We start from the raw sequence: 27,946 nt of genomic DNA, 5'->3' as shown, positions 1-27,946 counted from the left end.
ACTGCAGTGGACCAGCCAATTGCAAATCCATTTGAACAAGATAACTGCAGAGTTTTCCTTAGGAAACAAAAATCAAGTACAGAAACAAAGAACAGGAAATATATACTATAATTACATAATAGTATACAGCTTTTTAAAGATATGAAGTGAAATTGATTTGTGAATATGATTTGGCAATGTGACATGGCTTCAAAATTACAGAAATATAATTTATATTCCTTGGCAAGTAAAATGTTTGTCTATCTATTGGTCAGACTTAAGCTCAGGTATTGGGTTGAGCTTGGGCACCCCATTTTATAAATAATTGTAAAAATGTGAATAAGATTCAGCAGTGGGCAAGAAAGACAATCATGAGACATCAAATTAAATTCTACGAACAAAGAATGAAAGAAACGAACATTTATTTTTGAGTAAAAAATAACTGATACTATTCATCAAATACCTGACAACAGATTATCAAATTCATATTATTTTAGAGTGTAAGATATGGAATAATCGTGGACTGAACATAAAGGTCAAATTCCAACTGAATAATAAAAAATATTCTTTAATATTAAGAACAGTTTGATGCTGGAACCAGAAATGCGATAAATTTCCCTCACTGCATATTTTCAGTCAAATGCTATAGAATCATCTATCCTGAATGCTTTGATTTGAGTTCCTGCAAGCAGCAGATGATTAAATGTTGGCCTAAGTGACTTCTTACAGTGTTATGATTTTATGTGGAGAACTGAAAGGTTATGACACAAAATGAAATTCCACCGAAAATGTCTATTGTATCACCCCTACAGTATTCACATGGTATTCAAAAATAAGTCTGAAATTGTATACAAACAAAGCAATATAGGGTTGTTGTTTTTTGTTTCAACAGAGAAATGGCATTAGTGCAGATAATGGCACAGGGGAACTGTGATGAAATTTATCTGTGGATGGATCTACTGATTCTTATTAGAATTCTTATTCCATTTTTTAAAAAAATAAAATATTTGCTGCAATTTCCAGCAGGGAACACAAAGGGTCTTAACTAGAATGAGGTTAAAAAAGCATTTTGGAAGAATGAAAAAAAAATGCATATTTACTCTGCTAAGTAAAGAACAAGATGTGTCCATGCAATCAACAAAATATGAACTCGACAAGGGAGTTTTTGTCTTTACTGTTCTTTATCAAGAAGAAATATTAATCCAGTTGCTCTGAAATTTTCTGGATTCTTCATTATGATACTGAGGTTAAAATAAGAGACATTATCTCGTTAATATTAATTCGTTTTTAAAAAGAAAAATTCTTCTCGTTTACATTAGCATGGAATTTTGAAAATGATACAAATCCAATACCTTGCCATTTCAACTCATTATGGGAATTTACTGAGAAATGTACGGAATGAGAATTATTTACTTTGCTGAAAAATGATCCATATTAAAAGGAGTTTCTCACAAAATCATTTTATTTCAAATGGACCACCAACACCGTCGGTGAGAACAAGGCTTTGATTTATTTAATCGTCCTTATAAGATTGCCATAAGAGAGAAAATAACTCCTTACTTGGAGGAAAAGTTGCAGGATACAAATCCGACAAATTAAAGCGTCTGATTCTCCCTTTAAAGGTCTTTTTATTAATCCTTTTTCTGCCTTCTCCTTACTTAGCCGTCTACGATCTCTTCAATGCCGAACGCGTCGATACAGTCGAAAATTCAAAAAGGCTTTGGTGGGATCCGTCTCCATGGCGATCTCCGTTACGTCAGTGCTGCCTGGCGCTTTGAAATGACGTCATCACAACGCGTCTTTTAGCGGTGGCGTTTGGAGGGTTCACTTGTAGCCTAATTTGAACGTATTCAGGGGAGCAAGTCCGGAAGCGTATATGAACGAAGAAGGAAAAAAAATGGTCTTGTAATGGCGGACTTGAAACCTCCAGAACCTCTGGAAATCGAAAACAGGTAGGGTGTGAATGAGAGCGGAGAACGAACAGTACTGATTGGTGGGACTAAAGATAGTGTGGGTCGAAGTTGAGTTTTTTTGAGTAGGACGCGGTTAACGTGTAGGAATGTAACAAGAGAATCGGAGAAAACATGGATGGAATTAACGAGTGTAGTAGGATAGTTGATACATTTGCGATTTTGAGGGAAGTTGTTGAAAGGGTTAAGCAAGTTTTAGTTTTGGAACACGCGTCTATTTCTTTAGTGCTAATTGTTGAGAAGCCAATATCTTTTTATTCGCAAAAAAATTGATGCTAAAGACTATTCGCCAATTTAATTTTAATGTAAACCGCAAAGACCAAATGGTTTACATAATTCATTTCCATGTTTCTTTGGTCATTCGGGTTTTTCCCCGCGTAGAGTTGAAGGTGTAGGAGCAACGTTTCAACGGAATCCCATCCGTCATCCTCAGGCTGGTGGCTTCAGCTTCCTTCTTCTGGGAGAAGCATGTGGTAGTGGCTGTTTACTTGGTAAACAGCGTGTTGTCTGGGTTTATGTTTACAAAGTAATTGCTAACAGTTTCTATATTCCAAAGTCCACATAATAGCTGTCCTTGATTTTCTCTTCTTCCAATAATGTTCTCTGCAACCCTAAATTAATACAATTCTTATTAATTTGATAGGTAACAAATATAAAGATTTTTCTAAAATTTCTACCAATAATAATCACATCAATATCATGCTTCTTTTCTATCTGGTCATCTTGGTTGCCTCGTCATGAGTCCTGTTTACAGTTCTTATTTAAATTTATCTTCCCTGCAATGTTCAGAACATTTCTACTGGTTAACATTTTCCCAGAGTTAATTACCTTATTTAAATCCATTTTCACATCTTAAAAATAAGTAAGAAAAAGACAGAAAAGAAAAACATAGAAAAAGAAAAGACATGAGAGAGAAAAAAAGGGAGGAAAAAAGGAAATAATATACAACTTAAAATATATATTCCTCTTGAACTAGTATACACTTAATTCCAATTCTGTTCTTTTTATCCATAAATCTATGTTTAATCTTTAAATGTTCCATTTAATAAATCCAATCATCTAATCTTTTAACTGTATTGAAAACGTTTTTCTCTTTTTAGTTATCCATTGGAATTTTCTTAAAATCAATTACATTTAAATATCTAAAATGTTTCCTTTATATTGATCATCCCAAACATGTTTATATTTCTCATATCAAAAAACAAAATGAAAAAATACTGTCTTACTTGGAGGGTTCATCCCTCTTAAACTAAAATCTTTCTATTTCTTCAACCATATTCAAACCAGTGTTTAATTTTTAAATATTCCCTCTGATACACCCCATCATCTAATTTCTCAATTCTCACTTTAGCCCTCTTCTTTTGCCAAGCATATTTTCCAATCAATATATTCCATTGAATCAAAGAGTCTTTCCATGATCTTGCAAATGTTGTTGTGGATATAATAGGCAAATCAAACATCATGTCTTAGTAAAAAGATTTTGCCCCTTCATATTAATTGAAGATTTCTCTCATCCTTTTCTCCCCATTTCTTGTGGTACTCCCAACAGCTCAGCAATCCATTTTGTCAAATATTTTTCCTTATCCTCAAATTTACTTTGTGGTCTTAGAGTACAAGTTATCTTTTCCATGTTCAATGTTTCTTGTAAGTCCTGCTCCACTTGAGCCTCCACTAGTTTATATTTTGTCTGTTTTACATGTTCTCTCTCTCTCTTTTATTTTCTGATCATTTAGTTGTTGTGATGTTAAATTGAGAATGCATTAATTTAAATTTTCAAATTCATTTTTAATTTCCTCATGGTTTGAAGTTAATATCATTTGCATCTGTTGTAACAGAACATACATTTCCTCCTGGTAAGTATTTTTTCTTGATATGTTCTTTCTGCAGATCTCTGATGCTCCATAATAACCAAAAATCCTTTCTCTGCCAATCACTTTAAAGTCACAATTTAAAAAATATAATCCAGGAAGGTCAATTTTTTCTAAGTTTTATAGTTCTCACTTTGTAGATAGTCCACAATGTTTTCTTTTCTTTTGTTACAGCTGTTCTTTGTTTAATCAAAGCCCTGAAGGTCACAACAACAGGCTTTTCTTTCTGGGATGTATATTTAGGGTGGTATTTTCACCCACCACTAGATGTCAGCATCAGTCCATTTTTCAATTTTCTGTATTTCCCCCACCCCTAAACTTAATTCGCCACTTCCATTTAGAGGAGGGTAGAGCAAAGACCACCACCCCCTCTCACTTTTGGAGGATTTTTACTTCTGGGGTTTTTTCTTTTTCTTTTTTTTCAGGAAATCAGTCAAGTAGAAGAGAGAAAATCAATATTCTTACCCAGTTCACTCACGCTGTTTACAATCACGCTTAGTTTAGTGCTTTTTGGCTTCGTTTGCATGTAGCTTGGTCTGGAGTCACTAATGACACTAGCCTTTGTTCTGTCGGTTTTTGGAGAGCTTTCCCCAGACGTCTGGATCAACCGCTGTCTCCCCAGGATCGGCGGGGCTTCCCTCCTTCCTTGCCACCTCTCCAGGGTGGCTTTGGGCCCATTTAGGGTCACCAAACAGACAGAAATCAGCTGTAGGGCTTAGATCGTCTCGATCCCTCGGCTATAGCACTAGCTGCACAGAACTGGAAGCCTTATCTTACTACTTCTCTTTTGCCCAGGATAATTGAACTGTGCCATCAGTTTCCCCATGGTATTACAGACCAAGTGATTCAGAATGACATGCCTCACATGGAAGCTCAGCAACGGGCTATGGCCATTAACCGACTGCTATCTATGGTAAGAGCTTCCTGAATTGTATGTGGTTGTTGTTTTTAAAAAAGTTATTCAGCTGCAGTCTGAAATAAAAATATGTTCTATGTGTTAAGAATACTATTTTAAAGTAAGAGTACAGTTTACACTTCTCATTACCCTATAAGTTCATATTTAGATTGGTGCATGTTTGCTGAACTAGGATCCTTATGAACTTAGTGTCCTGTTGGGGGGGGAAAACTTTTTTTAAAATAACATATTAATTTTATTGTTTCTTTTTACAATATTTTAAAATCTGTTAACTGTTTAATTCCTGTTTACATATTTATTAGACTCAGATAGTTTCAAATGGAGCAGAATTAGTAAAAATTAAACAATAAATGAAATAATAGGAATATGAGCTTGCCAATGAATAGATGTTTACAGAAAACTGTAGCCATTATATGCTTTTTGACATAAGTATCTGTTTGCTATAATTATCTGCAAACAATTATAGTTTGGAATTTATTTATATTCTGCTTTTTAATCAGGAGCTTTAGGTAGTATGTCTGCATCTCTCAAAAGTGTAAACCATTTATTTTCAGAAGAAAGATAAAATTATTCTAATAAGAGTTACTGAATTTGACTAATGTTGTGACTGAGGACTTTATTTTTTTATATTTCATGTTTCTTAATCTCCCATTTCCCTCACAAATGGGCAGTAAGGAAATATATTGCTTCCTGCTATGCATTCATTACTAAAAATCTGTGGAAATGTTTTTAAATTGTGTGTATTCTCTTAGGGTCAACTAGATCTTTTGAGAAGCAGTGGTGGACTTCTCTACAGAATCAAGGAATCTCAGAATGCTGCGTATGGATTATTATTATTATTATTTTACTCTCTTTTGTTAAAATTGTCCATCAGTTCCTTAGTATGAAAAAGTAGAAGTTATTTATTTATTCAGCATAACATGAGAACATGACAGAAGAGAAGTAAACACATACACACAATTCACGTAATTACACACAAAACCTCTATAGGGGTACGGTAATGGCCTCTTTTAGGAAATCAGAGATTCTTTCCATTCCCACTGATACAGGGCAGAGGTACCTCTTCCAGTATCACACCTGTTCAGTTTCATGCAGACAAAGGGAGGCAGGTTAAAAACAGGTGGCTTGTTAAAGGGATCACTTAACAGTCAGGCCACAAGAAAGTACCTTGGACCATTCCTCTCTCCAGGCACTCTTGGGGTTAAAGTGAGTAGATGTTAGGTGAACAGCTGTTTTCCATGCTGGCCTAAGGGGTTTCAATCTTGTAATGGACTGCATAGTCCTGGTGAATAGGGAGAGCCTTGTTGTTGTTCAGCATCCTTGTCCATAGCCAAATGAGAGCTTATTGTCTTCTAATGTGGGGCGGTATGATACTGCTAAGAAATGGTAACCATTGCACAGGAGTAGGATACAGTGTGCCAGAGATGATACGCATTGACTATTTGGATGTGGATGCTCTTAAGCCACACACTGGCATAATATTCAGCTGTGGAATAAACCAAAGCCAAGGCTGTCGTTCATGGGGTGTTAGCATCAGCACCCCAGGATGTTCCAGCCAGCCTGCTCAGCAAATTGTTGCGACTTTTCAATTTTGCAGCTGTTTTTTCTAGGTCAGGTTGTCAGGTTACTGATCTGTCCAATGTTACCCCCAGGTACTTCGGAGAGTTATTAAGTAACTTTCATTTATCCCTTCATAAGATAGCAGGTCCAAATGGAAATACAAGTACAGGTGCTGGTGATGACCTATAAAGCCCTAAATGGCGAGGGTCCGGGATATTTGAGGGAACACCTGCTGCCAGCATCAAGCTCCCTTCGTCCAGTGCGCTCCCACAGGGAGGGTCTTCTCAGGGTGCCGCTGGTTAAAGATTGCCGGCGGGTAACACCCAGGGGTAGGGCCTTCTCAGTGGGTGCGCCTGCCCTGTGGAACCAGCTGCCTGCGGAGCTTAGGACTGCCCCCGACCTCCGTTCATTCCGCCGGAACCTGAAGACCTGGCTCTTCGAGCTCTCTGGCCCAGGCTGAGAATTTTTTAATTTTAATTTTAATTGGGTTTTTTACTGTTCTCAGGGTTTTATTTAATCTTTTTTAATTTGTTGTAACGTTTGTATTGACTCTCTTTTAAATGCCCTGTAAACCGCCCTGAGTCCTTCGGGAAAGGGCGGTATATAAATCTAAATCAATACATAAATAAATAAAATTGAGCCTGGAATTTTGGTCATAAGTCATTGTGTCATTAAGTGGTCACCAAGTGACCTGGCTCAATTTTATGATTGCATCATGGCTTTCCCAGGCATGGCTGTTAAGCAACTGCCGTCATTAAGTACACCATGGGATGCCTCGGTGGGGAGAGTCCCTGGGAGGCCTGGTGCAGGCCACATGCAAGTTATGGGGGTGCTGCAACATGGCATGTGCACAGGGAGGCTGGAGAAAGGAGCTGTAGGTGCCCTGGCCTGGCCAGCAGCACAGCAAAAAGACTCCATGTCCAGAAAACAAAATGCCTAGAAAGCATCCAAAGCAGGCACAAAGCAGGTACCCCGCTGGAAGCTCCAAATGCCCAGGAGACTCCAAGGGCACAAAGCAGAATTCTTTCCCTCCAAAGCCTGAAATGCATTTTGAACGCCAGCTACGTTCACTATCCTGCTGTACACCACTGCAACTGACCTTCATTGTTTTCTTCCTCTCATGAGACTGCCCAGTCCTGGAGCATTTTTTTCATGTTGAGGGAAAAAAAAAAGGAAGAGTTGCCCTCACTTTTCCAATATCCAGGAAAGAGATTACAGCTCTCCCAAGGCTGCGCTCAGTACCCTCAATTCCAAGAGCAAAGGTTTTGGCTGCCTTTAGCATTTTTTTTTCCTTTGGAAAGAGCTAAGCCTCATAAGCTCAATAGTTTTATGAAGTTTTGGCCTGACTTTCATGGGTTAAAACCATCAAGCACACATTCCTAGAGGAGATCTGCTTCACAGAAGCCATTTCCATTTCCACATCTCCTTAGCATTTGCTTCTATGCTCTTGTAAAAAAAAATGCATTTATTTGGAATATTGACACTTTAGCCTGCAATAAAAAAATAAAAAAGAGGGTGGGGGTAGAGGGGTAACGGAATTAATACAGAAATATCTCTCAATATCAGTCAACCTTCAAATTCTATTAATCTTAATTATATTTCTCTTATTTCAAATGCTCAATGGGATGAAAACAACTAATACTTATCTTCAGGGATAGAACAGATGGACTATCTAGAACTTGGCATATGTTAACTTTGATAGGTGAAGATTTTGTAGTACCCCATTTTTGTATTTGCTTAATCCCTGATTATTCTTAACTGGATTATGTTGGATTTCTTTTTTTAACTTTTCTATTATTTATAATAGAAACAGCAAGAGGTGCTTTTTTTTTAGTATAAGCTCCTCTGTTGAAGGCTTTGAACCATTTTACCCTGAAGTAGATGTGCTACTGGGAGGAAGGAACACATGTGAGCTGATATGTGAGAGATCAAGCAGCCAAGTGATCTCATTCTGATTCATTGAGAGGATCCCGGTGGTTATAATTATTCAAGACTAGCTTTATCTCTAAGTGGAGTTTCGGGAAACAATACTTCACTTGTGCTATCCATTTTCCATATTTACCAAATCTTTTTGAAAAAATGTTCACTTTACATTCTGTTTTCTTGCAGCAAAATGAAGGGATCTGACAATCAGGAGAAACTGGTATACCAGATTATAGAGGATGCAGGAAATAAAGGTCTGGGTCCGTTTTACTGTTTTCTTTGTGAAGTAAAGCACGATAGCTGTTTTATTCTTGAACATGGTGGAATTCCAAAAGTATGAGAAAATTACTGATGGCTTGCTAAGCAAACGTAAAAAAAAAAATCTGGACAAATTCCTTTTCATACATAAGTGATCAACAAAAGGGAGGAAAAAAGAAGGATCAGAAATTAACGGTTATCTCTCTAATTTCCTAATTTGTAGAAAATGTATCGAATACCTAGTTGACTTGGCAGCTGTTTGTTTGGTATTGTTCTATCCCTGTCTGGTGAAAACAAATCAGATCCTCACTTGAAGAGTTCATCTAGCTATTTTATTGCTCGTGGCTATCATATAAGAAACTTCTCAGACTGGCGGTTTGCACCCAGACCATACTAAATAGGATTCGGTGGCATTCGGGAGAGGGCATTGGGCCCTGCCCTCTTCTGCCTGTGTAGAGATTCCAGACTCCCCTGCTTAATTCCGCCTCCTGGTTTGGCCAATCCTCCTGCGGCATCACTTTTGTAGGCCAAGGCCTACATTCAAGTCCTTTGAAACTAATTAAAGAGTTGTAGTTGCAGAAAACTGGGTGGAGTCTTGATAAAAAGTGATTGAGATCTTGTGATTGTTAGTTCTCAGATTGTCTTTGGTTGGTTTACTGACTCATTTTTTTAAAAAAACAGTTTCATAAATGTACCCATCTGCACAAAGTCAAGATTTGTGGCATATTTTTTTTGATAGAGTAGATTTTTGAACAAAATAAGTTATTTTCAAATAGTTTATATATATATAGCTTCTTTTTGTTCTCCCTCTTTTAGTATCTTCATGGTTATTAATTTTGAATAATATTGAATATTAATTTCTTCACATTCTTTCATGGATCTGTCCTTTTTATTAATTTATTTAGAAATGCTTAACTAAGCTTTTCTATATTTTTATTCCTCCCAGTGTTGTTTCCTATTCCATTCCAATTATCTCCCCCTAGTTTTAATTGCTCCTTTTGAATATAGCTATATTTTACCCATATCTCATCTTCATTCTGTAGTCTGAGGAGAGTGTACATGTACACATACAGTATGTGTCTGTATGTACAGGTAGTCCTCAAGTTATGAATGTAATGGAGCCAATTACATTTGAAGGGTTGAGAGGTTGGTAAGTGAACCACATTAAGTCAAGGACTTCCCTTCTCTGGTCTTCCCTATGCATAAATGAATGTACCAATAAAGGAGAATATTTGTAGCTCAGGGTTGAAATGAGGGGTCCTTCGTGCTCTCTGAACTTGCTTGTTTTCTTGCAGACATTTCGTTACCCAAACTAGATAACATCGTCAATGCCAGTCCTGATGATGTTACCTAGTTTGGGTAATGAAACTTCTGCAAGAAAACAAGCTCAGAGAACACCAAGGACCCTTCATAAATGAATGTGTGAGTCATTAGGTGGAACATGGGGTGTCTTGGGTGGGCTGCCCGTGCCTCCAGCCTCCCAAGGCATTCTCCCACCCTGAGATACCTCATGCTCTGCTTCCTACCATTTGGGATCCCCAGAGCTGCTTGAGTCCCCTTCATACCACCTCCATCACTGATCGCTCACCTACCTTTCCAAGATCTCCAGAGCTCAAAAGATTGAGTAAGGAAGGAGGACAGGATGCTCCATTGCTGTGCCATGTGGCAGAGTTCCAGAAGTGGCCTTTTTTCCCCCGGAACACTGGCGAAATCTTAGCCATCCTTCACAAGGCATTAGCATGCATTTGCTAAAGCTTGGGTGAGAGAAGCAGCTATTGCTTGCAAGCTGAATCCTTTGCATCCCTTTCCAAGGCATTAGCATAACAGTAGGTGGCTCAGTGGGCTAGGACGCTGAGCTTGTCGACCAGAAGGTCGGTAGTTTAGTGGGTCGAATCCCGAGTGCCATGTAGCAGAGTGAACGCCTGTTACTCGTCCCAGCTTCTGCCAACCTAGCAGTTCGAAAGCACATAAAAAATGCAAGTAGAAAAATAGGGACCACTATGGTGGGAAGGTAACAGCGTTGCATGCGCCTTTGGCATCTAGTCATGCCGGCCACATGACCACGGAGACGTCCTCGGACAAGCGCTGGCTCTTTAGCTTTGAAATGGAGATGAGCACTGGCCCCTAGAGTCGGAAACGACTAGCACGCATGTGTGGGGGAACCTTTACCTTTACCTTAGGTGGCTTAAGCTTGGGGGAGAAAAGAAAGCCTTCTTTGCTTTGGCACTTCTAAAGTTGCAGTACTGGTGAAAGGGAAGCTGTGTGCTTTAGGCTTTGTCTGCATCCTTCCCTGTTGTCAGGATGAAGAGGTTGCGCGGGAAGAGACATCTCAAGTTTTAGCAGCTTGTCTTGTTGCATCTTCCCAAAACCCTGTTGGCCAAAATGAAAGAACAGTGTTTCTTCCTCCTCTCAGTGCAAGCAGTGCCTTCGCTTTTGCGAGGAGCCAGGTTGCTTCCCTTCGCTCAGTGAGGACTCAGTGAGGATTTAAAGGGCATCTTCTGGATGAACAGCTGCAGGGAGAGTGGCTCCTACATGGGCGAAACAAAATAAGTTCCTGCTGGTGTTCCTCTTGCAGTGTTTCAAAAATTCCCAACTCAGGGCTTCGTATGCTGTTCTCTGCAGTTCGGTTCTACTGAAAAATTGCCACCATGATCCAACAGCAGGAGCTGGGCTGACGTCACAGGCAGGTTTCCTCAGGAGTAAGATGTACTGGGTTGGAGAAGTTTATGCTTTGAGCAAGCTGAACTCTTGAGCGCACAAGCAAGTTCCTTGGCTTTTCCACCCCTTCCTTCTGGGTGGCTTTTGAGGACTTAAAATGGAAACGCGTTTCTTTCTTCCTCAACTACTGCAAGTGCCTGCCTGACTTGGGAAGGAAGGCTAGGACTTCACCAGCATCTCAAAAAACAATGGCCACTTACGGCATTTTGGCATATGGCCCAGCAGTGGAGCATCCTGTCTCCTGTTCTCCAAACTGTTGAGCTCTGAAGATCTTGGAAAGGTGAGTGATTGGTGATATGGGATGGGGAGGAGCGGAGCTGAAGCCCAGTGGGCTGGGAAAGCAGGCTCAATACTTGTGAGGACCTGCAGCATCTTGGCACTTGGTCATAAGAATGAATGACCAAAGGAGTGCTGCAACAGTCAAAACTTTGGGACTGGGTCATAAGTACTTTGGGGGGTATTGTCATAGCTTTGAACCATTACTAGGTAACCGGTCATAACTCAAGGGCTACCTGTATGTTTGTATGTATATATGCATGTATTATTTAATTATTTAGTAAGGAAAAAATAAAAAGGTTGGGAAGGGGTATCCAGCATCTACAGTGCAATCAAATATGTGGTACATTACTCAGCTAATTTAATTTTGCATCTTTTTTAAAAAAAATCAGGCATTTGGAGCAGGGATATCAGATATAAAAGCAATCTTCCATTGACTGAGATAAACAAGATCCTGAAGAATTTGGAAAGCAAGAAACTCATTAAAGCTGTAAAGTCTGTAGCAGTGAGTATATCTGTAATTTTCAGGTAGCTCAGTGATCTTATTTTTCAGTATTGTAACATTTGCAGTATTTTTGTATTTGCAATAACATTCCCACACAAAATTGTTCTTTTTAATGAACTTTTAGTAAACGTTACAAACTTTTTATAAATTGTATCATTCATGAAATTATCGGTTTTTCTTACGATGTAATATGCTTTGGGGTAATTTCACAAAATGTATTAACAGCTGTTTTAGAACGCCATTTAATGTACACTAGACAACTCATGACCTGTCGGGTCACACTTGTTTTCACATATAATATAGCCTGGCACTGTTTTCACTTCCCTCACAACCCTCAACAGAGCTCTGATGAAGCGTCTTCCTCCTCCTTGATTGACCATAAAACTATTTGCCACTTTGCTGGGGAGAGAAGGAGAAAGCCGTAGATCAGGAGGAAAACAACCCCGCTCCCCACCTCACCGTGTCCTGATGGCCCCCTCCCCTCTAGGAAGGAAGAGGACTCAGCTGCCGACTACTCATAGTCTCCAGTCGGCTATACCTTTCCATCAGACACCCAAGTCACTCCCTTGTTCTTCCCTCTCTGCCCACTGCCAATTAGGAGATTTCAAGTTTTGGCCTCATTCCAAAACAGCCACTGTTTGCCTGTCAAGCTTTGCCACCAGCCAGTTGGGCACAGAGACCAGCATGAGGTGGGAAAGTGAGTGGGAATATTTATCATTTCCCCTTGCTCCACACAACCTATGTGTTTCTGGAAGTATAATTGGAAAATAATTGCAAATCACGATCATGTGATCATGGCTTTCCGCAGTGACAGTGACCTATCAGTGTGAATACAACTGCTGTGAAAGTCTTTGAAATTTCAATTCCATGAGAATAATGGGTCCTGGATTTTGTATATATCCTTTTTAAGTAAGCGGATTTGAGGTATCTTGATACTTGCACTATGATGCACTGTTGGCAAATTGAAGATTACAGACAAGCAGGAGAATTTTAGTATTACATAGATAAATAACAATGAATGCTTATGTTATCGTACTGAGAAAGTTTTGAACGGATAGATCATTCTTCTAATACATCTTTTATTCTATCATCACAATATTTAGTGAAACGTGTAAGCTTGATAGCTAAAGGCTATACTTTAATCCAAGAAATGTCATTCCCCAAGCCCCTTCTCATCTTCTGAAGGTAGAATTACTAACTCTATAATATTTTTTGAGATGCAGAATAACAGAGTTGGAAGGGACCTTGGTGATCTTCTAGTCCAACCCCCTACTCAACCAGGAGACCTATACCATCAGATAGATGGCTGCCCAATCTCTTCTTAATGGAGCACCAACAACTTCTGCAGACAAGCTCTTCCACTGATTAATTGTAATTAATATTTGACAATCACCCATCTGTTGCTTTTTGTCTGCCCTCAGGTGCTTTGGAGAATAGGTTAACCCCCTCTTCGTTGTGACACCCTCAATACTGGAATACTATCATGTCACCCCTTGTCATTCTCTTCATTAGACAAGACATATCTAGTTCCCAAAACCATTCATCATATGGTTTAGCCTGCAGTCCCCTAACTATTTTTGTTCCTTTTCTTTGCACTGTTTCTAGAGTCTCAAAATCTTTTTGTATCGTGGTGACCAGAATGGACACAGTGTTCTAAGTGTGGTCTTAACAAGTGTGGTTAAAGCAGTACTAACACTTCACATGATCTTGATACTATCTCTCTGTTGATGCAGCTTAGGACTGCATTGCCTTTTTTGGCTGCTGGCTCATACTTGTGGTTGTGCCATCTATACCTATGCATTTTGGTTTTCTTGCCTGAGAGTAAGACCCAACTTTTCTCACCACTGAATTACATTTTGTTGGATAGGGCCCAGTGTTCACGTCTGTCAAGATCCTTCTCTATTTTGAGTCTTATCTTCTAAAATGTTGACTATTCCCCCAGCTTGGTGTCATCTGCACATTTGATGAGTTCTTCTTCTTTCCCTTATCTAGATGATTTATGAAGATGTTGAACAGTACTGGGCCCAAAACAGTACCTTGAGGTGCCTTACTACATGTGTCCCTCCATTTAAATGTAGTTCCATTGAGGACTACAAGCTAAGTACATTGGTCAGCCAATGGTAAATCTACATTTTTCTACCTTATCTAGAAATAAGCTATGATCTACTTTGTCAAATACCTTACTGAACTCTACGTAAACTGTATCCACAGCATCCATTAATTTAGTGGATACCCCCAACGACTAGCATGATTGAAGATTATAATAGAATTTACTCATGGTTAAGTGGGCCCAAACAGCTCCTGCCATATCCCGCCTGTTACCATCATAAAGTTAGCCATTTGATTTATAAAAATATCTCAAATTTTATTTTCTGAGAATGAATAGCACCCAGACTATTATGATTTAAGCTGCTTCTGAAAAAAATTGTAGATGGGAGAAATAGAGATAGCAATATATTATCAGTATAATGAAGTAGATCCTATCTGCTTCCACAGAAATTCCTTTCCACAATATTTTGTCCTTGTCCAAAATACTGCAAAAAGGGCTTCATAAAAATATACCCACACAGGTTACAAATGTCGGGTCTACAATACTATGGCTTAAACTAAAGAATGAAATCAGGAAGAATGTAGCCACATAAAATACAAAAGTAGGAAATTAAGAAAAATGAAAGACTAAAAGAAGGGAGTAATCTATTTTAAATCTCATACTTATATTTCGTTTTTTATTCCATCACCAAAGTGTTTAGTAAGCCATAGTTATTCCCTAGCTTCATTGTCTTGCAAAACCTAGTGTACCTATTCTTAGCATATATGTATACTGGTGAATCATAATTATAGCTCTGGCTGGAGTAGAGTAGAGTAGAATAGAATAGAATAGAATAGAATAGAATAGAATAGAATAGAATAGAATAGAATAGAATAGAATTACTTGTACTTTTTGTCTTCCAGTTTGTCAGAAAGAGCTGTGCAGCCATGCTGGTTTCCTCTTGAATTTCTTGTTTCTCTTTTTCTTTCTCTTTGCACCTGACTGGGCCCCTGTGATCGTACTCTTCAGTGTTTCCCATGCTTCTTGAGTTGTTTTCCCTTTTAGGATTTTCGTCCATGAAATCTTTCTTAGGTTCTCTCTAGGATTGTTAAAACCAGCTCTTTTGAAGTTTAAGACACTGGTTGGATTATTTTCTATTCTTTTCTATTGCTTGTGTTTGCATTATATTTTTTATTTTTATTTTAATCCCATTTATATCCCGCCCTTCTCCGAAGACTCAGGGCGGCTTACAATTTAAGCACAAACCAATGTGCTTAGCAATAGCCTTCATTCTATGTATATGCCTGCTTATTAGGGCTTTCGCCCCCCCCCCCCAAGCGGCATTATTACAAAGTCAGCTTATTGCCCCCAACAATCTGGGTCCTCATTTTACCTACCTCGGAAGGATGGAAGGCTGAGTCAACCTTGAGCCTGGTGGGATACGAACCTGCACTAATTGCAGGCAGCTGGTGTTACTTAAGGAGGCATTAGCCCACTGCTCCACCAAGGCTCTTGAATTCCAATATGATGTGGTCACTTTCACCCAAGGTTCCGGCAACTTCAACTCCCTCTAAGTGAATCTGGCTTCTCCATTGATTTTGTTGGTCAGAAGGTCACAAAAGGTGATCACATGATCACAGGACACCGCAAACATAAATACATGCCAATTGCCAACCTCCAAATTTTGATCATGTGACCACGGGGATGCTGCAATAGTCATAAATGTGATAAATGGTCATAACTCACTTTTTCAGTGCCATTGTAACTTCAAATAGTCACTAAACGAATTGTAAGTTGAGGAATACCTGTATCATGCAGGATAAATATTCTTAATGATAAATATTAGAAGGTTTTCATATTGCAGAAGAGTTGAATAAAACATGTCATTAACTCAATAGGCATCCAAGAAGAAAGTATACATGTTGTACAATCTCCAGCCTGATCGCTCTGTGACAGGAGGAGCTTGGTATAGTGACCAAGACTTTGAATCTGAATTTGTAGAGGTGCTAAATCAACAGTGTTTTAAATTTCTTCAGACTAAGGTAAATGACCCATATGTGTAATTTGCATATGTTCTTCCCCCCTTTCTTCTTTCCCCTCTTATAAATAGGGAATTACAAGGGAGTAAGCAGATACTCAGTGGGGAATACCCACGGAAAGCACTGTGGTGGGAGCACTGGGAGATGTGGGCATGCCACACAGAAAGCCCAATTTCTTCCCTATTGTCTGCCTACTCGTTTTTTTGTAATTCCTTCTCTCCAATCTCTGCTGTACAAAGGGGGAAAAATGAATCAGGCACAGGACAGGGTGTCCTAACTGATTGTAATGGCAAACACATGACTGAGAGAGATTGATGTTGGAAAGGTCATAAATGTGCACCCTGGTTGCAATTTATTTTTTCAGCACCAGTGTAACGTTAAATGTTTCACAAGGCAGTGAGTAAAGTGAGGTCTAACTATCTAAATAAGGCACAGGTAGAACCTTGATGGGTCAAGCCAACAGACTTCACTTGGGAGATCTGCAGTGCTTTATGTATCTTCTAGGAAGTGTGAGAAGAAAAACATTACAATATTTCTAAGCAAATGCTGACACTCCATTGCATGCATTTGATAATTGACATTTTAGAAAGATAATGCTCTGGAGTCATAAAACTGAAAACCTCGGAGTCTGGCTTTCTATATTTTTTGTCTACCGACACAATGTATTGTCTCAGCTGCAGTTTATGTAGGTATCATTCTCATTCTGTACTTGATAAGGTTTCTCTAAACCTATCTAATTTTCACCCCAGACCATTGCAAATAAGTTTCTTAAAATTTTCAATCCGTACTCTTAACAAATTTGTAGATTCTCCTTAGTTGGATGTTTTTAAATTCAGACAATATAGGAATTTTATAGAGCAGGGAGTTCTATAATTTTGTGATATTTCAGAGTATTCAAACTGAAACTTGTATTTTATAGTGGATGCTGTGAAACCTGTGTCTCCTTATAAGTGATTTTTTTTCCCTAAACAGTTTGAGTACATTAAAGCTGTTCCTAAGGAAGGGATCCCCAGGATATAACTAAAAAGGCAAATGTCTCATGTAATGATCTCACAAGCTGGTTAGACACTTAACATTTAATAGGACAGATGTGGTACTTTATGTGGGAGAAAAAAGACCAAAGTCCTAGTATGTGACAGAGAATTCTAGTTTACGTGTTTGAATTTCTAACATTTTGCTTTCCAAGAGTACATATACTATATATCTTTCGCTTTTGATACCACTGAGAGTTTCAGCATTTCATGTAGTTTTATTCCAATATTTATGTCATTTCAACTTTATTAGCTAATTCAATTAATTCATTATTGAATAAAATTGAGATAACCAATCCCTTTGTTCGTGCTTTCTTCTATTCTCTGAAGAAAGTTGCAAGAACTTTTCTGAAGAAAAAAATGGCCAGTTTTTATCTACTGCTAGATATTGTAGTAATTAAGTTATCGTTAGGCATCATTATGACTCAAGACTGTGAATGAAAAATAATTTTTTAAAATTCAGTTCTTTAAAGTTTACAGTATTTGTTTTTTATAAGGAACTTTCCTTAATGTTGAATAGTCAAAGAATGATGTGGAAGTGCAGTAAAAGGAAGCCACAGAGAAGTTACGTTTGTTGAAGGTTAATTATTTTGATGCCAGGAAATGTTTCTTTAAAATACTGTCTGAATAGCTTACTTGCAAGCATCTTCGAATGAATGCCAGCTAAAACACTCTTATCCACTGATATAGGCAGCTTCTCTACTACATCTTTTTTCCATTGATATTGTAGGCTGAAGCAGCTCGAGAAACCAAGCAGAATCCTATGATACAAAGAAATAGCTCATTCGCATCTTCTCATGAAGTGTGGAAATATATCAGTGAGTTAGGTATCAGTAAGGTAAGATCATTGATGTATTAGTTTTTCATTTTGTGCTCAAAAAACAATGTTGTGTCTCACAAAATAATAGCCCTTTTCTTTTTTGTTGCGTTTATAGATCAACCTTTAGTTGAACTGCATTAATGCATTGGTCACCTTAATTTTAAGCTGTTGGTACTGATCCTAACATTCTTGGTTCTAAAGGGTATCTGAATGATGATTAACTTTTGCCAGTGGCTTTCATGAGCCATTTTTAAATGTAATCAGTTGGATTATAAATTCATTTGAGTATTATTTTTAAAAAATTAGATCCTATTTTTTTAGATTTTATCCACAGAAATATAGAAAGAAATAAAGAGAGAATGAAAAAGAAAAGGAAGTATTTTTTTCTTGTAAGCAATAGAAGTCAAGCAAGACTTTTAAATAAAAATGTATAGCTTCAGAATGTACATCGAAGAAATGCTTGGTTATTGGATTTAGCAATTGCTTTTAATAATAATTGATTATAAATCAGATTTCAGTTCTGAAGAAAATTAAGATTCTACCTGTTAGAACAAAAAGGGCATGCTTTTTCATGGGCATATATTTTAATAGTGTTGGATGGTCTCTGCATCGTATCATGCAAAAGTAATTCTGAATTAGAAAAATAGCTCTGATACAATAGATAAGGTTTATAATCCACTTGATTTAAAGCACTTTCTATTCCTTTTTTTCCTTTTTAAGCTGTGTTTTGATTGAACTATGTTTACTTTTTAAAATGAATATTCAGCCTACCTCTGGCAATTTTACTCTCTGTTGTTTTTATTTATTTACATTTTGTATTTCTAGACTGCCCAACTCCCTCAAAGAAGGATCTTGAATAGACTATGTAATTGGAAAGCAATTGTGTTTACAACATTTCTTGATAACTAAACTAATGATTTAATCCTTCCATGCTGAAATTTTGCTGAAGTTCCAGTTGGCTTTTAAAAAACCAGTTTTGTTCAATTAAGCAGTAATTGTGTTATAGTAAACATTTACAATAGCCTTCTTTTCAAGCATCAGTGTACTCCTTTTCCTAGAGAATTCTTACTTGAGCTTTTTAAATTATTTAGGTAGAATTGTCAATGGAGGACATAGAAACCATTTTAAACACCTTAATATATGATGGAAAAGTAGAAATGACCATTATTGCTGCAAAGGAAGCATCAGCAGGAAGTGTAGACGGGCACATGAAACTCTACAGAGCCATCAGTCCAGTCATACAACCCACTGGGTTGATACGGATACCTTGTGGACTTTGTCCAGTAAGTATTCCTCAGGACATGAAATACATTGAGATCAGATGTTTTGCTAGTGTGACTCATTAGAATTTATCTGCATATCAGTCATTCAAATTAGACTTCAGAATACAGGTAGTCCTCATCTTACACTTCATTTAGCGACTGTTCAAAGTTATAACAGCACTGGAAAAAGTGACTTATGACCAATTTTCACAGTTACGACTGTTGCCGCATCCCATTGGTCATGTGGGCAGCATCTCCATGGTCATGTGATCAAAATTCAGATGCTTGGCAACTGACTCATATTTATGATGGTTGCAGTGTCCCGTGGTCATATGATCAGCTTTTGTAAACTTCTGACAAGCAAAGTCAATAGGGAAGTCAGATTCAGTAAACACGTGTCTTACTAACTTAACAACTGCAGTGATTCACTTAACAACTGTAGCAAGAAAGATTGTAAAATGGAACAAAACTCACTTAACAAATGTCTCACTTAGCAACAGGAATTTGGGACTCAATTGTGGTTGTACGTTGAGGACTAGCCTTACAGGGCATTGTTTTATATCAGGCAAAATAATTAAGCAGGAATGGGAAATCATTCAAGCAACATTCTGTTGGTGAATATGTGTTGTAGGACCTACAGGATTGATATTTTTCAGAAAAAAGTATTAATGTTTAGGTTATATTACTGGCAATTTATTTCCTTATTCCAGCTTTATTTTTTTAAAAAATATCTCTTTTATTCTGTGTTGAAATATCAAGGAGAAGTTTAAAATATCAGCTATTAAACAATGGGCGAAGTTAAAATTGTTTTTGCCATGAATATAAAGGAAAATTGAGCAGCCTTTTGAGGTTGAGGGTGTTAGTTAATTGTGTGGGTTGCAGTGGACCTAGTTAAATCAGACATATGAGATGAACTGAAAGTTCATGGGGATTTTTTTTTCTGATGGAGGAGAGGGATGTCTTTTTTTTCTTCTTGATCTTTTGAGAAAAAGTTTTGAATATCAACACTGTAGTGAAGGTTTGGGCTAGAATCCTGGAGACTGAGTTTTATTCCTTAGGCCATAGATGCCAGTTGAGTGCCTTGGAATAGCTCACCTTTGTAAGCCAACCCATCTCAGTGTTATGTGGAAAACAAGAAAGAAAGAACATTATGTATGCTGCTGTTGAGGTTCTGATAGATGAGACCAGATAAATCAGAACTCTGAGGCTAGAGGCTTCTCAAAGAACATGTTTATTGATTACAAAGTATTGGCATGATCAAAAGTGAAACCAAGTTTGCAATTCCCTCCAAACAATTACACTATTACAAAGTTAAACTTCCCACCTCCATACTATGCAATAGAATAGGATGGTGGGTTTTCTAATAATACACCCAACCCCCTCAACAAACATTTGAAATGACAGAGAATTGTTTAGACTATCGGAAAACCTCCATTTCCCCCTCCCATTCCTGTGACAACCTAGAACGAACAAGATGGCTTCAGCCAGGTTCGTTGTAGATAGCTGACTTGAGTTATACAAATAAGGAAGGGATATAAATCAAATAAATAAATAAACTCTCTAAAGCTGTATACTGCTTTAAACTCTGCCACTGATCAATAATCAAAGCACCTTCACTCTATTCAAAGGGAATTTGGGGGCTGCTTATAGCTCTGGGAAACAGGTGAAGGCCAACTTCTTTATGGAATGAGAATTCCAAAAGGGTGTTTGCACAGTCTGAAAGTAGACTCCCATCATACACAATATTGTTCAGTTTTGCACGGTAGCTGTTAACATCTACAAACGATGCTACATTGCTTTTCTTTACTTTTTAAGAGAACCTTTATGCTGTTGGTGTCCAACCTTATATTTTATTTCATTTTGGTCTGTTATAATCTTTATTGCAATAAATTTATAGAAGTCCATAGAAACAAGTCCTCAGCAATAGTAGCAATAAAACAATAATAAGCAATGCTCATAAGGTACATCCCAGGTACGGGTTTTATCAACTTCCCACCTCCCCATGCCCACTTAAAGAGCTATAAAGATGTACGGTTATCTATTCAATTTTTCTTCCACCTTTATTTTGATTAAGTCAACTTAGCATATTAAATATTTCTACCTGCTATTTTTCCCAAAACACATGTGCACCCAAATTGGGTGAGGCTAGCGCCCGTGTGATACTAGCCCTGCCCTGTTTTTGCGTGGCGCAGTGCCTTATTTCTGTGCCCCGCGGCACGGTGGAGCTGTTTTTGTGCCTTGCAGTATGGCGGTGGCCTGTTTTTGTGTCCTGTGGTGCGGTGGCACCCATTTTTGTGTTTTGTGGCATAGTGACAGCTGTTTTGTGCCTTGCAGCGTGGTGGCGTCCCATTTTTGCACCCTGTGGTGCAGTGGCAGCTTGTTTTTGCACTCCATGGCGTGGCATCATTTTTGCACCCTGCAGCCACAGGGTTACTACAAGTGAGGTGCGCGCGCGCTGGCCAGCCTATCCTGTACCCTGGTGGTCAGCAGCCCATGGCCCGCTACTGGACCGTGGCCCACAGGTTGGGGACCCCTAGTTTAGCATATAGTTTACTGCCCTGAGTTTTTTTTAGGACTGCACGCACTAATTTCACATGCTCCTCCATAGTTTTGGTGTATATCAAAATGTCATCTAAGTACACCAAACCCCCTTTCTACAAATGTTCATGCAGCACTTCATTGATCAACTGCATGAAAACAGCAGGAGCCCCCTGTAATTCAAAGGGGAGCACTCGGAACTGGAAACAACCCAAAGGGCAGTTGACGGCAGTTTTCCATTCATTGCCCTCCTTGATGCAGATCCTGTAATATGCTTCTCAGATTTAGTTTAGAAAAAATCCTTCCCCTAGCCAAGTGGGCCAGCAGGGCTTTCGTCAGAGGATAAACATTCTCCATGCACACAGCATTTAATCCCTTATAATCCACACAGAATCGAAGAGTCCCATCCTTCTGGAGCAACACTGGATCTGCCACTCATGGTCCAGCTGGTTGGATAAATCCACGTTTCTAGTTCTTGTTAATAAAGACATGAAGCTCGTCTAGCTCGTACGGGGCCATTGAGTAGATATTAGACTTGGAGAGCTTTGCTCCAGGGAGGATTTCTATGCTGCAGTGCATGGGGTGATGTGGTGGCAGTGTGTCGGAGCCCTGTTCACTGAATACCTCCCTTAAGTATTTCTTTGGGATCTTTTCCTCCCCTTTTTGGTATTCCTGCATGGCAGTACCCAATTCTTTCCTTGCCATAGTTTTTTTTTTTCCTTAGGGGTCAGAATCGCCTCCCTTTTTCCCCCAGATTGGGGTCGGACTTTTAGGAGCTTCCTCCTCCAATTCAGATGAGGGTTCTACTTGTGAAGCCATGTAAGTCCAAGCAGGAAGGTCTGTCCATTCCGGGTGCCAGTATAAAACTCAAGCCTCTTGTGTGGCTCCCCACTCTCATTTCCATCAGTTCAGTCACAAAATGGATTGGGGCCTCCCTTTCCACCGATCCTGTTGGCAAAAAGCAATGGGGACCTTCAGTCTCCTTTGCCTCAGTCCCAATTTTTTCACCACCTCTGGACCTCACACCTGGTGCACACCTGGTGCACCCCAAGTCCAGGGTGCCTCCTGGGTGCCTAATGAAGGCACCACTAGCTCCACTGGGATGGTCACAGATTACGTGTTGACTTACCAAAGAGTCGTCATCATAGTCAATGTCACTCTCCTCGAGGGGTCAGGGGACAGAGTTCCCCCCCCCGGCCAGGAGGGGCAAGCTCAATGACCTTTACTCCCTATAACACTGTTTTGCAAAATCATGGTGGTGGCTTCTTGGCCTTCCTTCCATGGCAGTTACAAGTTTTGAGCTGGGTTTGGTGGAGTGACATTCGCGGCCTGGCACCCTTCCTTCCCAGATTTGGAACTTGCTGTGGACCCCAACTTAAGTATTGGACCCCCTTTTGCAGCTTTTGAAGTTTGTTTACAAGTGGGGGGGCGAGGACTTGATCCAACCACAGCTACCCCGGTGTCGGTCTTTGGCCAAATCAATCTCCATTTCGTCTGCCAGTACATACCAGTTCTATAGATTTCATGGGGCCTCCCATGAGTTGCAGGTGTAGTAGACTTCATCATTGAGGCCATCCTTAAAGCACTCAATCAGGATCTTTTTGGGCCATGTGACTGGCTGGCCTGCCAGCCCTCGGAATTCCTGGATGTATGCAGTCACTGACCTTCGCCCTTGGGTGATGGTCTTCATACAGGTCCTTGCTTTGCATTCTGCCAGTGGGTCCTTGAACCGCTGGCAAAGGGCTGCCATAAAATAGTTGTAGTCCTGCAGCTGGGAGGCGTTGTCATTGTGGAGAGAGACCATCTATTCGGCAGCTGCACCCTCCAGCGCCATGGTCACGTGTCCTACTCAGGCTGACTCCGTCCTCAGTTCAGTCCCATATTCCTGCATGTAGTTCCAAACTTGCACCAAGAAGAATCCCAGTTGCTCGGGGTCTCCTCCATATGTCACCCCCAAGGCTGGGACCTTTGAGGCCCAGTGTCTCTGAGGAGCAACCCCTGCAGGTGGAGGGAATTGTGCAGCATCTGCTGCTGGTGACAGCACCGCTTGCACTGGCATCTATCCAGACAGGGTAGGCTGCCACTGTAGTAGCTCCATCCACAGCTTGGTTTGGGGTGACTCAAGGAGCTTGGGTAGTTGTCTGCGCGAGGGTTTCCTGGGTTCTTCGGCTCTCAATCACCTCTTGTATCAGGAACAGGCTTGGTTCATCATGGCCTCCTCCGGGGTTTCCTCCCCAGTGAACATTGGGTGCTCTGGGCCTGACATGCTCATTGTGATTCAACTCCCCTCGCCATTCCACATCGTCTCCAGCACAGTACGGTCGAGGGGGGGAGCTGCCATAGCTCCGGGGTCTTCTAGTTTGCTCCCGGGGCTTGACATTTGATGCTCAGACCCTGTGGACTGTCTCTGGATTGACTATTAAAGCAGTTCTTGCTTAATGTGAGAGCTACCTCCATTCAATCCCTAGGAAAGAAAACCCCTTGACTCCGTACTTTTCCTAGAGAAAAGTACTTTTACTAGGAAACAACTGAATGCAGCAAGAGTGAGGCAAGATCTGAAGAAAAATCGGGCACGAAACAGTAAGTTAAAACAAACTCTAGAATCCACTCCCCTTGTATCTAAGCAACCAGAGGTCACACATGGGCCAGGGAGTTTTCATCTGCATACCAAACTAAGAGAGAGAAGCAAAGCACAGGCAAGCAGTTCCAAAATTTCACAAAACTTTCCACAGTCTTCTCTTGTATGATTCTTGTCTTCCCCCTACAAATGCCCATCTCTCCCTCTTACCCGCTTTCCACGGCAACAAGCAGCACACTGGCTGACACAGCCGGTTTCCTGCTTGAGCAGAGGGTTGAACTAGAAGACTTCCAAATCCTTTCCAACTCTGTTATTCTGATATAATTTGGGTGTCTTCATGGACTCATAGATTCTCTGTGCAGCAGGTAGCACCACTTTACACTTAGAGGTAAGGTTACTTGTAAATTGTTCACAGAATTGTTTGCAATTATCAGTTGATATGATTTGATTGATCAAAATTATATATCGTATTTGTATCTTATTCCCTTCCTAGGTTTTTGATGATTGCCATGAAGGTGGAGAAGTGTCTCCTGCAAACTGTGTTTACATGATGGAATGGCTAGAATTTTAGGAATCAAATGAAGAAATTGGCTCTGAAACGTTAAACTTGATGAATCAAACTTTTTCTTAGAAAACTGCTTGGGCATTGGGTTGATACTTTTGAAAAAAATTGACTGCCCTGCCATGTGCTAAATGGGATGCTGTAGGATTGAATCTATATAGAAACAGAACTTTAAGAGACAAGTTAAATTTTGGCTAAGTGTATTCATTTGCCGTGCTGAATGAAATGAACCTATGAGTGGCAATCGAATCCTGCAATGTGTGTTAAGATTGTCTTATTAGGGGAACCTTTACTTCACTATTTCATGGAACTGAAAATCAGAGACACAGTCCACCCAGACGTTCTCCTGTGAAAATCTTATTAAAATGATGAGAATTTCCCAAAGTGGCAATGCTTTCTATATTTAATTTAATTAATTTAATTTATTGAGATTTCTATACCGCCCTTCTCCCAAAGGGACTCAGGGCGGTTCACAGGGCATAAATATAAGTGACAATACAAAAATTAAAAGACAATTAAATCAATGCCCAAGTTAAAACAAGAATAATAAAACAGGCCTATAAAAAACCCATGTACCCCCATCAGGCCAGACCCGCTAGTTCAAATAAATGGGTCTTCAACCCGCGACGGAAGGATCGGAGGTCTGATGCCATCCAGAGCTCAACCGGCAGTTGGTTCCATAATGCCGGAGCACCCACAGAGAAGGCCCTCCCCCTGGGGGCCACCAGTTGATATTCCTTGACAGGAGGCACCCTGAGGAGGCCCTCTCTGTGGGCGCGCACAGAGCGGAGGGGAGTCGACGCCGGCAGCAGGTGGTCCTCGAGGTATCGCGGACCCATGCCATGTAGGGACTTAAAGATCATAACCAAAACCTTGAACCTTACCCGGAAGACAACTGGTAACCAATGCAGCTCACGGAGCAAAGGTGTAACATGGGAGTACCGGGAAACTCCCAAGACAACTCTCGCGGCCGCATTCTGTACCAGTTGGAGCCTCCGAGTAGTCTTCAAGGGAAGCCCCATGTAGAGAGCATTACAGTAGTCTAGGCGAGAGGTCACGAGCGCATGAGTGACCGTACATAAGGCCTCCCGGTCCAGATAGGGCCGCAACTGGCGCACCAGGCGAACCTGGGCAAAAGCCCCCCTAGTCACGGCCACTATATGATCCTCCAAAGTGAGTCGTGAATCTAGGAGGACTCCCAAGTTGCGAGCCCTATCCACAGGGGGTAAAAGCTCACCCCCCATAGAAAGAGATGGAACATCCCAGGTGTCCCGGGAAGCCAGAATGTACAGCCACTCAGTCTTGTCAGGGTTGAGTTGAAGTCTGTTCCTCCCCATCCAGACCCGAACCGCCTCCAGACAATGGGACATCACAGCGAGGGCATCACTGGGGTGGTTTGGGGTCGAAATAAAAAGTTGGGTATCGTCAGCATATTGATGATACCCAACTCCAAAACCACGAATGATCTCACCCAGCGGTTTCATATAGATGTTGAACAGGAGAGGCGAGAGGACCGACCCCTGAGGAACTCCACAAGCGAGAGTCCTAGGGGCCGACCTCTGCCCCCCTGCCAACACCGACTGCGAGCGTCCCAGGAGATAGGAGGAGAACCACTGAAAAACCATGCCTCCCACTCCCAGTCCCCTGAGACGCCGCAGCAGGATACCATGGTCGATGGTATCGAAAGCCGCCGAGAGGTCTAATAGGACTAGGACAGAGGAATATCCCCTATCCCGAGCCCTCCAGAGATCATTCACCAGAGCGACCAATGCCGTCTCCGTGCTGTGCCCGGGCCTGAAACCCGATTGGTAAGGGTCCAGATAATCCGCTTCATCCAGGACCAGAGGGAGCTGATGCGCCACCACACTCTCGACAACCTTCGCAAGAAAGCGAAGGTTGGAGACTGGACGAAAGTTGTTCAATACAGCTGGGTCCAAGGCAGGCTTCTTGAGGAGAGGTCTCACCACCGCCTCCTTCAAGATGGTGGGGAAATAACCCTCGCTCAAAGAAGCAGATATAACCGCCTGGAGCCAGCCTCGTGTCCTCTCCCTAGCTGCATAAACCAGCCAAGAAGGGCACGGATCCAATAAACATGTGGTGGAACTCAGCTTCCCCATAATCCTGTCCACTTCATCAGGGGTCACAGAATCAAACTCCTCCCAGATAACATTGACAAGACCGCCCGTGTCCTGATCGCCAGACTCTGCCCAGCTGGAGTCCAAACCGGTCCGAATCCGAGCGATTTTATCCGACAGATGTTGACTAAACTCCTCGGCACGACCCTGCAAGGGATCCTCCCTCACCTCTTGATTAAGAAGGGAGCGAGTCACCCTAAACAAGGCGGCCGGGCGATTATCTGCGGACGCGATGAGGGTGGAGAAGTAATTACACCTTGCCTCCCTCATCGCAGCGAGATAAGACCTAATGTAGGTTCTTAACCGCAATCGGTCGGGTTCAGATCGGCTGGACCTCCAGCAGCTCTCTAGGCCCCGTTTCCGACGCTTCATCTCCCGGAGCTCCGCGGAGAACCATGGAGCTCGCTGGGATCTGCGCCGGGTCAGGGGCCGCAAGGGTACAACCCGGTCGAGTGCCTCAGTGGCTGCCCTTTCCCAGGCTTCCACTAAGGCATCCGCCGAGTTGTGAGCAATGGAGGCAGGTGGGGACCCCAGCGCCGCTTGGAATCTATCAGGATCCATTAGGCGTCTGGGGCGGTACCATCTAGTTGGCTCCGTACCCCCACGGCGGGGGGTGGCAAAATGGAAGACCAGCCGCAGGAGGTGATGATCGGTCCATGACAGGGGCATAATAAATGGAAAGCCCCCACCAAGATCATCCAACCACCGTCCAGATATGAAAATCAGGTCAAGGGTGTGGCCTCCCTCATGAGTTGGTTCAGAAATTACCTGCGTCAGGTCCATGGCCGTCATGGAAGCCATGAACTCCCGAGCAAGCTCAGATGAACCTCCCAGGGATGGTAGATTGACGTCTCCCAAAACTATAAGTTTGGGGAACTCAACCACCAACCCCGAGAGGATATCGAGCAGCTCGGGCAGGGCTGCCGCTACGCGACTAGGTGAAATGTACACGAGCAGCAAGCCCAACTGCGCCCCAGAA

The 27,946-nt window shown here is 40.9% G+C and overlaps 1 protein-coding gene across 2 annotated transcripts; it reads left to right on the top strand.

The window, feature by feature from the left end:
- Positions 1–1,397: 1,397 nt before the first annotated feature.
- Positions 1,398–25,229, top strand: POLR3F (RNA polymerase III subunit F). 2 transcript variants are annotated; one of them, XM_083357628.1, is made up of 10 exons: positions 1,398–1,469; positions 1,642–1,931; positions 4,613–4,730; positions 5,486–5,553; positions 8,403–8,470; positions 11,861–11,973; positions 15,901–16,044; positions 17,803–17,910; positions 18,984–19,175; positions 24,764–25,229. In XM_083357628.1, the coding sequence occupies exons 2-10, from the start codon at positions 1,888–1,890 to the stop codon at positions 24,839–24,841; spliced, it is 933 nt and encodes a 310-aa protein (XP_083213754.1). In that variant the 5' UTR covers positions 1,398–1,469; positions 1,642–1,887; the 3' UTR covers positions 24,842–25,229. The 2 variants fall into 2 exon arrangements, with proteins under 2 accessions (XP_083213754.1, XP_083213755.1); XM_083357629.1 differs by lacking the exon at positions 1,398–1,469 and having other exon boundaries at positions 1,593–1,931.
- The last annotated feature ends 2,717 nt before the right edge of the window (positions 25,230–27,946 follow it).

The sequence above is a fragment of the Vipera ursinii genome (genome assembly GCF_947247035.1).
Source record: "Vipera ursinii genome assembly, chromosome: 3".
Taxonomy (NCBI): Eukaryota; Metazoa; Chordata; class Lepidosauria; order Squamata; family Viperidae; genus Vipera; species Vipera ursinii.
The sequence above is the reverse complement of the archived record's forward strand: the minus strand, read 5'-3'. Positions and strand labels throughout refer to the sequence as shown.

Coding starts and splice junctions, on each gene's coding strand:
- POLR3F (XM_083357628.1), top strand. CDS start 1,888: ATGGCGGACTTGAAACCTCCAGAACCTCTGGAAATCGAAAACAG. Junction 1,932..4,612: donor CCTCTGGAAATCGAAAACAG/GTAGGGTGTGAA, acceptor TCTTTTGCCCAG/GATAATTGAACTGTGCCATC. Junction 17,911..18,983: donor GTGAGTTAGGTATCAGTAAG/GTAAGATCATTG, acceptor TAAATTATTTAG/GTAGAATTGTCAATGGAGGA.